General features: G+C 35.7%; 1 protein-coding gene and 1 pseudogene across 1 annotated transcript; both read left to right on the plus strand.

Moving 5' to 3' along the window:
* The first annotated feature begins 1,651 nt into the window (after window positions 1–1,651).
* On the plus strand, window positions 1,652–4,708 carry LOC114174370 (uncharacterized). The gene is made up of 11 exons (XM_085670000.1): window positions 1,652–1,681; window positions 1,776–1,888; window positions 1,993–2,392; window positions 2,681–3,192; window positions 3,276–3,357; window positions 3,639–3,728; window positions 3,805–3,927; window positions 4,011–4,139; window positions 4,221–4,324; window positions 4,418–4,508; window positions 4,598–4,708. Exons 1-11 carry the CDS (start codon window positions 1,652–1,654, stop codon window positions 4,706–4,708), a joined length of 1,785 nt encoding a protein of 594 aa, XP_085526126.1.
* Window positions 4,709–7,977: 3,269 nt separating this feature from the next.
* On the plus strand, window positions 7,978–8,760 carry LOC114174371 (protein FAR1-RELATED SEQUENCE 5 pseudogene; annotated as a pseudogene).
* The last annotated feature ends 5,713 nt before the right edge of the window (window positions 8,761–14,473 follow it).

Here is a 14,473-nt window from a genome sequence, read left to right on the forward strand (position 1 = left end):
GAGTAAGGTATGATAATTTATATTAGAATTTTAAGGGAAGTTTTAAGTTGTGGTACTTTAGTGTATACAATAACATAAGGATTCATTAATAACAACTCACAATCAAGTACAATAGAGTAAATTATGTGGTGAAGAGAAGGAGATCCTAGCTACTGGACTCGATCAAGTCTAGACATGAAGAGGATTTATCTTGTGGGTGGTTGGGTGATAACCCCTTGAGGCCAAGCTTTTGCAGAGTTTGGAACCACACACAGGTGTGTGCCACCAAAGGATCCGATGTTTATTGTATGTATCCAAATAATGGAGTCAGTGTCTTGTAGTTGTTACAATGAAATTGAGTTAGTATGTGAATTAACTATTGAATGAATGTTTGTGACTTGATTTTGGTTTATCAAAATAACTATTTTTCATGTTAGCTTACCCTTTGTTGTTTGTGTTATTGTATTGTCTATTTCTTTTGTAATGAATTGTGTGAGCAAAAGAGATTTAAGTGAAAATACTCCTCTTTTGGACCACCATGGAGCTTAGAATTAGGGTTTGTTTTAAGTCAAATAGTAGTTTTGACTTAGACAATAACAACCTTTTTTAACCGTCTTTGTTTAAATCTTGTATATAAATATACGAAAATGATATTCGAACATAAAATTCTAACTCATTTTTTACATAGGTGACGTGGCACCCTTTTTTTCTTTTATTTTTCCTTTTTTTAAATGAAACTGAACCCATGGTCACGTGCGCGGAAGTTTTGTGCAGTAAATTCTTTTTGGCAAAACTAAAGCAGACGTGGAGAGAGAAAGTATGACAAAATGGAAAATTTGTAGAGTGTTCGTGAGACAGGGAGAGAGAAAGTCGGAGGAAGTGGAGACAGCGTGAGCAAATTGGAGGAGAGGCGGAAACAGCGTGAGAAAGTAAGAGGAAAGGCGGCGACAACGTGAGCAACTCGAAGGAAAGGTAGAGACAGCGTGATCAAGTGTGTGGAAAGGTGAAGCCAGCGTGAGGAAGTCGGCGGAACGACCGAGAGAGACTGAGATAGTCAGAGCAAGTCGAGACAAAGAAGTTGTGGTGTTACAGAAGCGAGGCGGGAGGCGATCACCGAGAGAGGACACACCTGCGACAACGACTACTGTGGAGGGGATCGAATCCAGTGGAAGCGTGTCGACGGCAACGACAACTAACCCATCGGAAGCCGTTCCGCAACATCGTTTTAGTGTAAGGTTCGTGTTTTTTTGTTCACCATTCGAAAAGGTTTAATCTTTGGGGGAAAAACGTTTTATTTATTTTCGAGTTTGGTGCAACATTGTTTGACAGAGTCGTTGGTATATTTTGGTTTGCATTGTGGTGTGATTTTGTAGTCTTGATTTTGTAGTGGCATGTTGTGGTGTTTGACAATGTTGTGCCTTTGGACAACACCAAAATTTTCCAAGCAGCACATTTGGGGGTTTTTTAATTTTGGTGGCCGAATGTTACTGAGTTATGGTGGGATATGGAAAATAAGAATTTTTTATGTTTCAGGGGATGGGCTTTGGTGTTTGACTTGGCCATAATTTATTGTTGTTATTGTTTGTTGTTTTTGGAATGTTATTTGGTTTGTGTAATTATTTGATACTATGCCATTGAAGGGTAAATGTTTTCAGTTGTAAAATAGGAAAGGATGGCGGGTAAAGGACAATTTGATGAGAAGGTATTGACATTACAATTTTATGAATTGGTTGTTATCATTATTTGGGTATCATTTTTAAATAAGTTATAATTTATGTATTTTGATTGAATGTTAGTGTCAGTTGCGAACCTTTTGTTACACGAAGTACATTGTTGAAATTAACGGCTTGCTTTTGGATAGCCATCGTGCAAGGATACAAGATACACCATTCCAATGGTGTTTGCAACAGTAAAACCGTTACAAATATGTAATCCCCTTATGCTGGAGATGCTAAAGCGATGGTTACTGGCTCAGGAATCTTTTCTTGTCATGCAACGGTGTATTCCATTAAGTTGTGGTGATATCTCCATGTGCTTAGGATTGGGTGGTGTTGGGGTGGATGTGGAATTTGATAAAAATATATGTGGTGTTGTCGGGTCAGTTATGAAAGATAAATTACTAACAGTTGAAAATGTTATTCATGTCATTAAGAGTTTGGTAGAGGCTAGGTTTGTTGATGTTGATAATATTTGCCGTTTATATATTTTAGTTTGTTTTGCTGTCCTTTACTTCCCTAGGAATTCAAGAACTATTAGTAATATTCCGTTCAGTGTTTTAGACAATATAGATAGGTTGTCCACTTACAACTGGGGTAAAGCAGTCCATACCTATCTGGTAAAAAGTTTAAGTCGTGCCTTTTTGGCACTTGGTCAAACAAAAATCTGCTTAAGCGGCTCAACAATAGTTTTGCAGGTACAAAGAACTTCATTTAATGATTATTACTTATCTGTACAATATATAAAATGATGAAATTTACAAATTTGTATTTTGTAGTTGTGGGTTGTAGAACGGCTTCGATTATGTGCGTCAGATGCAGAGTTTATTTTTCCACGAATTTTGGGCTGGACGGACTTTCAATTAAAGAGAAGACGCGTTGAGAAGTTATTTCAAGAGACCCATGTATAAGTCCCTACCATTTTTACTTTATGAAAATGTTAATTATATTTGAGCACTAATCTGTTAGGTTTTTTGTTCATTTAGATTTTTTTGGAATGGAGGTTGAGAGAAGAAGATCATGAGAATGAAATTATTCGAGAAGCCTTGCAACTTGGAGACGAAGGGCAATCCAAAAAAGCGCATGTAGATAACAAGGCTGCGTCGACGCAAGACTTGTTAAAGAAGCTGCGAAAGCATGGAAGACGCCTACGGAAGTTGAAGAAGCACATGACGAAATTGCGTGAAGAAATATTGTCTAGATCTCATGTAGGGGATGAAGAAGAAGGAGAAAATGTTGACGAGAAGGGTGCGAAAGGTGTACACAAAAAAGGTGATGTTGAGGTTGAGGTTGAAGAGCGTGAGCAAGAGGATGAAATTGGTGAACGTGTTCATAAAGGTTTTGACTTGAATTCTGAATCTGATGTTGCCCAGTTTGGGGAGGTTTTAGCACTTCAAGTCATTGCTCCATATGATCCACAACAGCTATCAATTAATTCATTAGGGGTTGACTTGATGAAGTTGTACAACACTGTGACTTATGACCGTACTCCTTACAGGTATTATTAATTAATTTTTTATGACATGTATGAAAATGATTAAACAAACCATGATATTTGTTACTGACAGACTTAAATTGTAGGTTGGTGGCCAATATAAATGGCCAAATTTTGGGCACCTCTGAATGCTCTGGTTTTGGTCCTCCAAATAAGGTGGACAATATGGTAAGAACTGTTTTTTGTATTTCTATTTCTATGAAAGTGAGGTGATGATGTTCGGGACGCAATGGTTTGTGATCAATAATTTATTTGAAAATCTGAAGACCAAAATTTATGTAGTCAGTCCCCATGTAATATCAGAGCAGTCCCCACGCCTGGTCACAACAGTATGTTTTTATTTAATTGTAAATCTCCCCAAGCAAGGAACATAAAGCTTTTTTTAGCCCTTTGTAACATGAATTTAATTTCATTTTCATTTGCCTGATTTGGTGAATCCTTTTGTGTAGGCTGTTTTGTTCGGTGCAAGCACAATGATGTACTTTGAACGACGCAAATATGGTCATGTTAAGCGAGTAGCTTTCAATCCGTTATATGCGGTACAACAACTTAATGTTTGATTACGAATGACTTAGCTTTAATGTTTGATTACGAATGACTTAGTTGTGATTGTAGACTCATGTTCTGCACGACTCACGAAGGATGAAGATTAATAGACGGCAATGGATATTGAAAGACTATGAGGCTTACTTTCGTGCAGGATTGATTTCTGTAGAGGATATTGTGGATGCTGATTTTGTGAGATTCCTCTTCATATATGTAATTTTTGTTGCATAGTTAATACTTTCAAAGTTTAGTGATACATTTATTATTTAATGCAGTTGTTTGCCCCAATGGTGCATGAAGGTCATTGGTGGTGCTATGCTGTAAATTGTCAACAGAAGAAGCTTTATGTGTTGGATTCAATTGGACATTCGAATAAAAATCGCAAAAGAGTAGACAACGCTATTGTAAGCACTACAAATCTGCAATATACGTTTTGTATTTCTTGTCATAAATGTTTATTTTATTGATTTCATGATTGATGGTAGGCTCATAATATGGGATTGCTTTTTGGTATGTTGTTGAAATGTGGTGATGATGAATATCCAATATTTGAAGCAGAATGCCACAATACTCCTATTCAACCAAACTTGTATGTGTTTTCATTTATACAATCTAAATGAGTTGTTTTTCCATGTTTTGTCTGAATTTGTGATGAGGAATGTATTTATTTGGCTTCATGTAGGTATGACTGTGGCATTATTGTTTTTCAAATGATGGAGTTGTGGGATGGTGAAAAGAAATTTGATGACAATACCATGCCCAACTACACCAATGTAAGTTACAGGATGATTAAGTTGTTACTTTTTACATTGTGTATTATAATGTGATTTATTGAGTGGGAATTTTGTTATTTGTTATGCAGGACCAACTACAACAGATTAGGCAACAATACATATGGAAATGGATTTTAGATGTAGACAACATTCAGAGGCAAGATGTGCTACAATACTATGAGTTGTTAGTTAGACGTTAGGGTTTGGTGAACATTTGACCTCTTACTGTACTGCAATATCAAGTACAAGACTGAATTTAACTTTTTGTGTTGTAATGAAGTACATCAATGTACAAAATCGTTAGGTAGATCCCCTGTAATTATTTCATGGGTCCCCTCTTTAAGTTGACTGTTGGTGTTGTATGCTTCATGACAACATGTTAAGACTCTGTATTTATGTTTTATTTACTGGAATGTGACAGTTCAGTTTAGCAGACCATTTCCATTTAATTGGGTTAAGTTTTTCATTATGTAATTGGGAATCTGTACCATTTAGGAACTGATATTTAAGGTCATTCACACAAAGGTGAGGTGATAATATTCTGCTGGTCAGTATGTAGCAAAAAAATTATTTGTTGCTCTCCCCGCAAAATGTGAGACCACTCCCCACACATGGGTTGAGTATTTATTTGTAGCATATGATAATGATTATAACCGAGGATGATTAAGGAATTTTGAGTACTTTCTAAGTTTTTCTTATTACTACGAGATGAAGATGTGCAGGTTATGATGTGTGTTCCATTTCTTATGTAAGAGTGTGCAGGCCAAAATATTTGGCTACACTCCCCACATAAATAGAGGCCACTCCCCACGTATGGGAGCCTAACCTTTTGTTATTCATTTTAAAATGCTTCGAATAAGGCGTGCATCAACACTATTGAGGAGTTTGTAACTTTTATTTAATATGGTGTACATGAGTGTGTGTGTGTGTGTGTGTGTGTGTGCACATTATGGTCTGTGCATGAATGTTGTAGACCTTGTGTTAGGTTTTCCTTTTTTTTAATTACGAAATTATGCAGACCAAAAACTTTGTCACCGCTCCCCATATAATTTAACCCCGATCCCCACCTCTGGAAGGAGTAATTTATTTTATTTCATTGGATATGCCTCTAAGGAAGGGAGACAAACCCATTCCAGCCCTTACTCACTTTGATTTAATTTAATTTCCATGTATGTGAGGTCATGATGTTGTTGACCTTGTAGTGGGTCTTCCATTTTTAATTTTTAATTGTGAAGACCAAAATCTTTTGTACCACTCCCCATTTAATTTGACAGCACTCCCCATGTCTGGGAGGGGTTGTTTGTTTGTTTACTTAGCTATGCGTCCTTGGAAGGAAGACAAACCACTTTTCAGCCCTTAGTCACTTTCATTTAATTTTATTTTCACGTGTGTGAGGTCATGATGTGGTTGACCTTGTGGTGGGTGTTTGAATTTGTTATACGAAATGATGAATACCAAAATCTTGTGTACCACTCCCCATTTAATTTGACAGCACTCCCCACCTCTGGAAGGGGATCTTTTTTTAATTTCATTAGACATGCCTCCAAGGAAAGAAGACAAAGCCCATTCCAGCAGTTACTCACTTTCATTTAATTTTATTTCCATGTATGTGAGGTCACGATGTTGTTGACCTTGTGGTGGCTCTTCTATTTTTAATTTTTAATTGTGAAGACCAAAATCTTTTGTACCACTCCCCACGTAATTTGACAGCACTCCCCATGTCTGGGAGGGGTTGTTTGTTTGTTTACTTAGCTATGCGTCCTTGGAAGGAAGACAAACCATTTTTCAGCACTTAGTCACTTTCATTTAATTTTATTTTCACGTGTGTGAGGTCATGATGTGGTTGACCTTGTGGTGGGTGTTTGAATTTGTTATACGAAATGATGAAGACCAAAATCTTGTGTACCACTCCCAATTTAATTTGACAGCACTCCTCACCTCTGGAAGGGGATATTTTTTTAATTTCATTGGATATGCCTCCAAGGAAAGAAGACAAAGCCCATTCCAGTCGTTACTCACTTTCATTTATTTTTATTTCCATGTATGTGAGGTCACGATGTTGTTGACCTTGTGGTGGCTCTTCCATTTTTAATTTTTAATTGTGAAGACAAAAATCTTATGTACCACTCCCCATTTAATTTGCGAGCACTCCCCACCTCTAGAAGGGGATCTTTTTTTAATTTCATTGGAGATGGCTCATTGGAAGGAAGGGAAAGGCCATTCCAGCCCTTAGTCACTTTCATTATGTTGACCACATTACGGTGCGTGTAAAATGATGTATGAGCTTATCATGTTGACAAAACTTAGAAGCAAAAACATTTTGTCTTTTGTTAAAATGGCCTTCAATAACATAACATAGTCAGCAGTCGTAGTGGTCCTTCTGGTTTACCATATAAACGTTAAAACAAAAATCACTTAAGAACATCTAAACAACAAACTAAATAAATCTTAAATAATATAACCCCATGTTTTACATTTAATCTTCGACATTTTGGGCAGGTTTAGTGTTGGAGGAGGTCTCCCCAATGTGAGCAACAGACTCAGTGGACGGATTGACAAATTTTTTTAGTATGTCCTGAACTTTTGGATCAAGTGATGGATGAGGCTCAATGACAGGCTTGATTGTGGCTTGGACTAGTTCATCTGTGGGTTCACAAATATCCGCTTTGAAGATCTAGTTTTCAAAAAAGGCGTTTGTCCATATTAATGACCAAAGTTGTGAGGAAACGAAAACATTTAGTACAAGTAAGGTGAAGTTCTTTCAAATTGGGGAGAGTACCTTGACAATGTTGCGGACAGTGATGTTTAGGTAGCAAATTTTATGTCTATGACCAAAAGTCGCAACCTGCTATGAACAACTAAAGAATGTTACTATGACAAGGATATAACGCATACCAATTCCATGTTAAAAATGACATTATTAAATGTGTGTGACGCAAACTTGACTTACGGTGTTCAAAAGTAAAACTGCTCCAATAGTAAGATCTCTCCCATATTCTAGATGAAGAAGTACTTTCCGGTGCACACTTGCCCAAACCGTGCCAGTAGGATGACATTGTTCCAAAAGTCCATAACAGTAAGATATTAATAGTGACAATGCACATAACGTCAACGAAGATGACATTGTTCCAAAAGTCCATATGTGTTTTCAAACATTGGACGCTGTGAAGGTTTTTTACAGAAATTTTGCTATAAAAAGTGGGTTTGGTGTTAGGATCAGAAGTTCACTACGTGGTGCAGACAATGAAATCAACTACATCAAGTTAGTATGTTCGCGTGAAGGAAATTACGTTTCTGCCATTCCCCTAGAATTGAAGACCGTGCCAAGTCAAAAAAAAAACAGTACAAAACAGGTATAACTGTTGGGAAGAAGGAAGGGAAATGGTACATAAGGAGTGTTGTCACTGATCATAGTCATGACATAAGTCCATAGAAGTCAAAGCTAATACGTGTCAACTGTAAAGTAAACATGCATGCTAGGCAAACTGTTGACATCAACGACGAAGCCGGTGTTAGGATCAACAAAAGTTTTCGATCACTGGTTTGTGAGGCCGGTGGATATGATAACATAAGCTTCATTGAGCGGGATGTTCGCAACTACATTGGTAAACAAAGAAAGTCACTGTGCAAGGATGGGGATGGACAAGCGTTGATTCGACACTTCTCACAGATGAGAGAATTGAACAACAACTTCTTCTTCGATATAGACATGGACGAAAATAACAGAATATGCAATGTTTTTTGGGCCGACGCAAGGAGTAGAGCGGCATGTCAAGATTTTGGTGATGTGGTGTCATTTGACACAACCTACTTAACAAACAAATATGACATGCCATTTGCGCCTTTCGTGGGAGTCAATCATCATGGGCAGTCAATTTTGTTAGGTTGCGGCCTTGTTTCTTGTGAGGACGCAAGTACGTTTGTGTGGCTTTTTAAGTGTTGGCATCGATGTATGTCCAACGTCGAACCTGATGGTATCGTTACTGACCAGTGTAAGGCAATGATGAACACAATTAAAGTGGTATTTCCTAACACAAAACATAGGTGGTGCTTATGGCACATCATGAAAAAGGTTCCTAAGAAATTGCAAGGGTACACAAACTACAAACCTATGAAGACGGAATTGAAGAAACTTGTGTACGATTCCATCTGTGTTAATGACTTTGAGTTAGGGTGGGTGGATTTTATTACCAAGTATGACTTCAATGCAAATGAATGGTTGTGTACGTTGTATGATGAGAGACATCGTTGAGTTCCTTGCTATTTGAAAAGTCATTTCTAGGCTGGAATGTCAACTACACAAAGGAGTGAAGGCATGAATGCATTTTTTGATGGATTCATCAATTCTAGCACAACCTTGCAAAAATTTGTCGCACAGTACGACAATGAATTAAGGCAAAAGGCAAAAAAGGAGTTTGAAGCGGACTTCGCATCTGCGAATACAACTGTTGCATGTGGATTTCAATCACCAATTGAAAGACAATTTCAATTAGAATACACACGCCAAATTTAGTGAGGTTCAAAACGAATTTAGGGGTAAGATGAATTGCTTCGTGAAAAGTGTATCAAAAGATGAAACTGTTTGGAAGTATACGGTCAAGGAAGAGTGGATGTGGAATGGCCAGAAAAACCACAGAATGCACAACTTGAAACTCGATTCGGTTACAACAAATATTGAATGCAGTTGTATGTTGTTTGAGTTTAGAGGCATATTTGTGTTGTCATAGCTTCTTGGTCCTGGGACAAGAAGACATTGAATGTGTAGCAGAGAAGTATGTTTTCCAGCGTTGGTCTAAAAATGTGCGAAGGAGACACAGTCTCATAAATGCGGGTTACAATAGAAGTAGTGACGTCCCACGAATGCAAAGGTACTAAGTATTGTGTAAGACTTTTTATGATATAGGTGAGGTTGCTTGTGACTCTGAGAATACAACAAAACAGTTATGTGATGAACTGTACCTCATAGCAAAGTCATTAGGGGTCCCAACCAAACCAATCGAATGTGTAGCACCGAACGGGGGTGGGTGCGTAACCACTAATGATGTTACTCCATTTGCAACCAACAACGGAATGGTTCTAAGCCCAATTCATGTTAAGAGGAAGGGAAGACCACGTTCAAACAGGCTACAGTCAACTATGGAGAAAATATGTAAGAGGAGGAGAACGAACGCGTCTAAAAACAAGGCTTCAAGAACTACAATGGTAAACTCATTTTATGTTATAAAAAGTCAAAATATTATGATTTCATTAAGCACTACAAGTAACTGTTTATTGTATTTTTAATAGGACACTTCCTACTTTGGTGCAACATTGGACCATCATCATGTGTGCTTTGAATGCCCACCGTTACTGAACACACACATTCCTAATAGTGGATTTATGTCGTTGTTGACATCTGTGGAGTCTGACTTTGGAAACACTCAAATGTCTACAACAACCCACATTTGAAAAAAAATTGAGGTAGGTCCACCAAGGTGACGTATAATACAATGTGGTGGTAAAGAGATTTTTTGTCGCCAAATTTATATCACTGTTTTGTTATGCATAGATAGTTCATTTTGGAAATGCACCTCCCATAGGTTATCTTTACTACCACATAGCTTTTGCCGCACATGAAATGCACAAACAAAATATGACTAAAGTCTTCTTGTTTGTGAATGACATGTGTGTAAATGGATGGTCATTTCATATTGTAATGGTTAATCCATTTAATGAAATATTATTTCGTTCAACGTTTAGTGTATTATATATTACAATTACATGAGTAATTAATTTTCTTAATTCCATTTCAGTATGCAATAAATTAATTATTGTCAGTTACCATTGTTATTACCTTAACGGCTACTAATTAAGTGGCCATATTAACGTTGCTGCCATGCACTAAATGACGACGTCTAAGACACCCTTGTGGGGGAACCCAATGTTCAACTACCACCGCCTAATATTAAATTTTTATTCACCATTCAAACCTAGTGATGCGTCACCCACCAATATGTCTCCTTCGTCCACCTGTCCTCAACCACCATTATTTAATGTCTTTAATGTCACGTTTTGTGGCATACCACCCTCCCTCATCTGTCAAATAGGCTAACAAAGAACGCAAACATCACGCCCAACCCAATATTATGGAATCGACTGGTTTGTGCAGTATTAGCGAAATTAATGTTCGTGATGCACCTCGTATTGCAACCAAAGTGTTGTGGACCTTCACCACAATTAACATACATGACCAGGTGTGTAGTACCCTTTATTTTGACACTGTGTTTACATACATTTACATTATTTGACATACAACGTTTCTGACTTTCCATGTAGTTGTTTGTTTATGTGGATCGACGTTTTGCTGCGGCATTTGAAAATGAACTGACCCACCAATGGACTTTGTTTGATAGCTTCGAAAATCGATTTGTAGTTTCCTATAACATGGATAAAATGAATCCAAAATTAACGGATGAGTGGAAAGACCTGGAAAAGACATACAACACACAGATATGGGACTCATACGTCCAATTTCGTTATGTGGGCAACTCTACTTTCCAAATAACGGTTTTTATTGGCGAATTCACACCAAAGAATATGAAGGCATTCTTAGACACAGCATCGGTTGACCCTGGCACATCCCTTTTTGCGGTCACGTTGACTCAATGTCAAGCAAAAGCAAGTCACCTGGTAATTATTATTTTTATTTTGTCAATCCTATTAAAAACTATTAATATCCATGGATTGAAAATAGTTTTGGTCACGTTATTGTTGATTATCTGAACAAGACTTGAATGTTGATTTTGCTGACGTCATTAAGAGCCTTGAGATGGAAGTGATATATCTAGTTGCACGTCTAAGTGGAGTTGAATGCAAACTGCTTGTGTCGCAAAAGAACAAATCAACAAAACTTGGACAAGGATGGAGGAAGTTTTGTGCTGAAAATAGGTTGAAGGAGGGAGACAGATTGGTGTTTGAGGTAGACCATGTTCAAAAACAACCTATAGTTGAGGTTTACATTAATGGGTGCTACTGTGATGTTGCAAAGTCCATAGATTTAGTATGATGTTATTACATCCAGACAGACGTTTGTTCAAGTCTTTTGTGTTTTTATGTTTTCGTTAAAAAGATATTAATAAATTGTGTCATTTTGATACTTTTTGGTAACTTCGGACTTCGGCCTCATTTTTTTAATTAAGATGTGTTTCATGTTTGAATGTGCGAATAGTAGTGAATTATTAGATACTAATATGACCAATACATTAGGTGCAACATCATTAGGGTGTGGGCAATCATGAATTAAGAGGAAAAGAAAACTAACAACAGTACCACAAATTATGTCCCAACTGAGGCGTCAAGAATAAGTTCATGTGGAGTGGTCATGAATATTTTGGTTTTCGTCTCACAGTGTTTGTGTTCTCAAGCAATGAACACTCTGAAACTAAGGAAATTTTATTTGCTGGTCAGAAAGATGATCTTTAAAGGGGTAGTAGAACCATCAATTACGTTACAAAGTGGGGAGTAAAACTACCCCAAATGGGGAGTGTTGTTATATATTCTGGTTCACAGTACCAGGTTTAATGACCATCTTAAATTTCTAAATTTTGTTAACCAATTAAATTTTATTTTTAATTAGGACCAATTCAAATTTAGAATAACAGTTCCCAGTATGAATGGACGAAAAAGGGTGATGGGTTGGGTTGCATTGGGCTGTAGTAACCTGACAGCCTCTGGGGCCCGAGGAGGGGTAGCCAGGGATGTTAATAACATTTTATTTTTGGAAGGAAACAAAATGTTCTTTAAACTTTCAATTACGTTACAAAATAGGGAGTAAAAGTACCCCAATGGGGAGTGCTGTTATATATTATGGTTCATAGTACCAGTTTTAATAACCACTTTAAATTTCTGAATTTTGTTAAGAAATTAAATTTTATTTTTAATTAGAACCAATTCAAATTTAGAATAACAGTTTTAATGTCATTTTATTTTTGGAAGGAAATAAAATGTTCTTTAAACTTTGAATTACGTTACAAAGTGAGCAGTAAAAGTACCCCAACTGGGGAGTGCTGTTATATATTCTGGTTAACAGTACCAGGTTTCATAACCATATTACATTTCTGAATTTTGTTAAGCAATTAAATTTTATTTTTAATTAGGCCCAATTCAAATTTAGAATAACAGTTTTAATAACATTTTATTTTTAGAAGCAAAATAAAATGTTCCTTAAACTTTCAATTACGTTCCAAAGTGGGGAGTAAAAGTACTCCAAATGGGGAGTGGTGTTACATATTTTGGTTCACAGTGCCACGTTTAATGACCATCTTAAATTTCTGAATTTTGTTAAGGAATTAAATTTTATTTTTAATTAGGACCAATTCAAATTTAGAATAACACTTTTAATGTCATTTTATTTTTGGAAGGAAATAAAATGTTCTTTAAACTTTCAATTACGTTACAAAGTGGGGAGTTAAAGTACCCCAACTAGGGAGTGCTATTATATATTCTGGTTAACAGTACCAGGTTTAATAACCATGTTACATTTCTGAATTTTGGTAAGCAATTAAATTTTATTTTTAATTAGGACCAATTCAAATTTAGAATCACAGTTTTAATAACATTTTATTTTTGGAAGGAAATAAAATGTTCCTTAAACTTTCAATTACGTTCCAAAGTGGGGAGAAAAAGTATACCAAATGGGGAGTGGTGTTATATATTCTGGTTCACAGTGCCACGTTTAATAACCATCTTAAATTTCTGAATTTTGTTAAGCAATTAAATTTTATTTTTAATTAGGACCAATTCAAATTTAGAATAACAGTTTTAATAACATTTTATTTTTGTAGGGAAATAGAATGTTCTTTAAACTTTCAATTACGTTACAAAGTGGGGAGTAAAAGTATCCAAATGGGGAGTGCTGTTATATATTCTTGTTCACAGTCCCAGTTCTAATAACCACCTTAAATTTCTAAATTTTGTTACGAATTTAAAGTTTATTTTTAATTAGGACCAATTCAAATTTAGAATAACAGTTTTAATGTCATTTTATTTTCGGAAGGAAATAAAATGTTCTATAAACTTTGAATTACGTTACAAAGTGGGGAGTAAAAGAACCCCAACTAGGGAGTGTTGTTATATATTCTGGTTCACAATACCAGGTTTAATAATCATGTTAAATTTCTGAATTTTGTTAAGCAATTAAATTTTATTTTTAATTAGGACCAATTCAAATTTAGTATAACAGTTTTAATAACATTTTATTTTTGGAAGGAAATAAAATGTTCCTTAAACTTTCAATTACGTTACAAAGTGGGGAGTAAAAGTACCCCAAATGGGGAGTACTGTTATATATTCTGGTTCACAGTACCAGTTTTAATAACCACCTTAAATTTCTAAATTTCGTTAAGCAATTAAAGTTATTTTTAATTAGGACCGATTCAAATTTAGAATAACACTTTTAATGTCATTTTATTTTTGGAAGGAAATAAAATGTTCTTTAAACTTTGAATTACGTTACAAATTGGGGAGTTAAAGTACCCCAACTGGGGAGTGCTGATATATATTCTGGTTAACAGTACAAGGTTTAATAACCATGTTACATTTCTGAATTTTGTTAAGCAATTAAATTTTATTTTTAATTAGGACCAATTCAAATTTAGAATCATAGTTTTAATAACATTTTATTTTTGGAAGGAAATAAAATGTTCATTAAACTTTCAATTACGTTCCAAAGTGGGGAGAAAAAGTATACCAAATGGGGAGTGGTGTTATATATTCTGGTTCACAGTGCCACGTTTAATAACCATCTTAAATTTCTGAATTTTGTTAAGCAATTAAATTTTATTTTTAATTAGGACCAATTCAAATTTAGAATAACACTTTTAATGTCATTTTATTTTTGGAAGGAAATAAAATGTTCTTTAAACTTTCAATTACGTTACAAAGTGGGGAGTTAAAGTACCCCAACTAGGGAGTGCTATTATATATTC

The sequence above is a fragment of the Vigna unguiculata genome, chromosome 2, assembly GCF_037176805.1.
Source record: "Vigna unguiculata cultivar grain cowpea cultivar isolate G323 ecotype 2 chromosome 2, ASM3717680v1, whole genome shotgun sequence".
Lineage (NCBI taxonomy): Eukaryota > Viridiplantae > Streptophyta > Magnoliopsida > Fabales > Fabaceae > Vigna > Vigna unguiculata.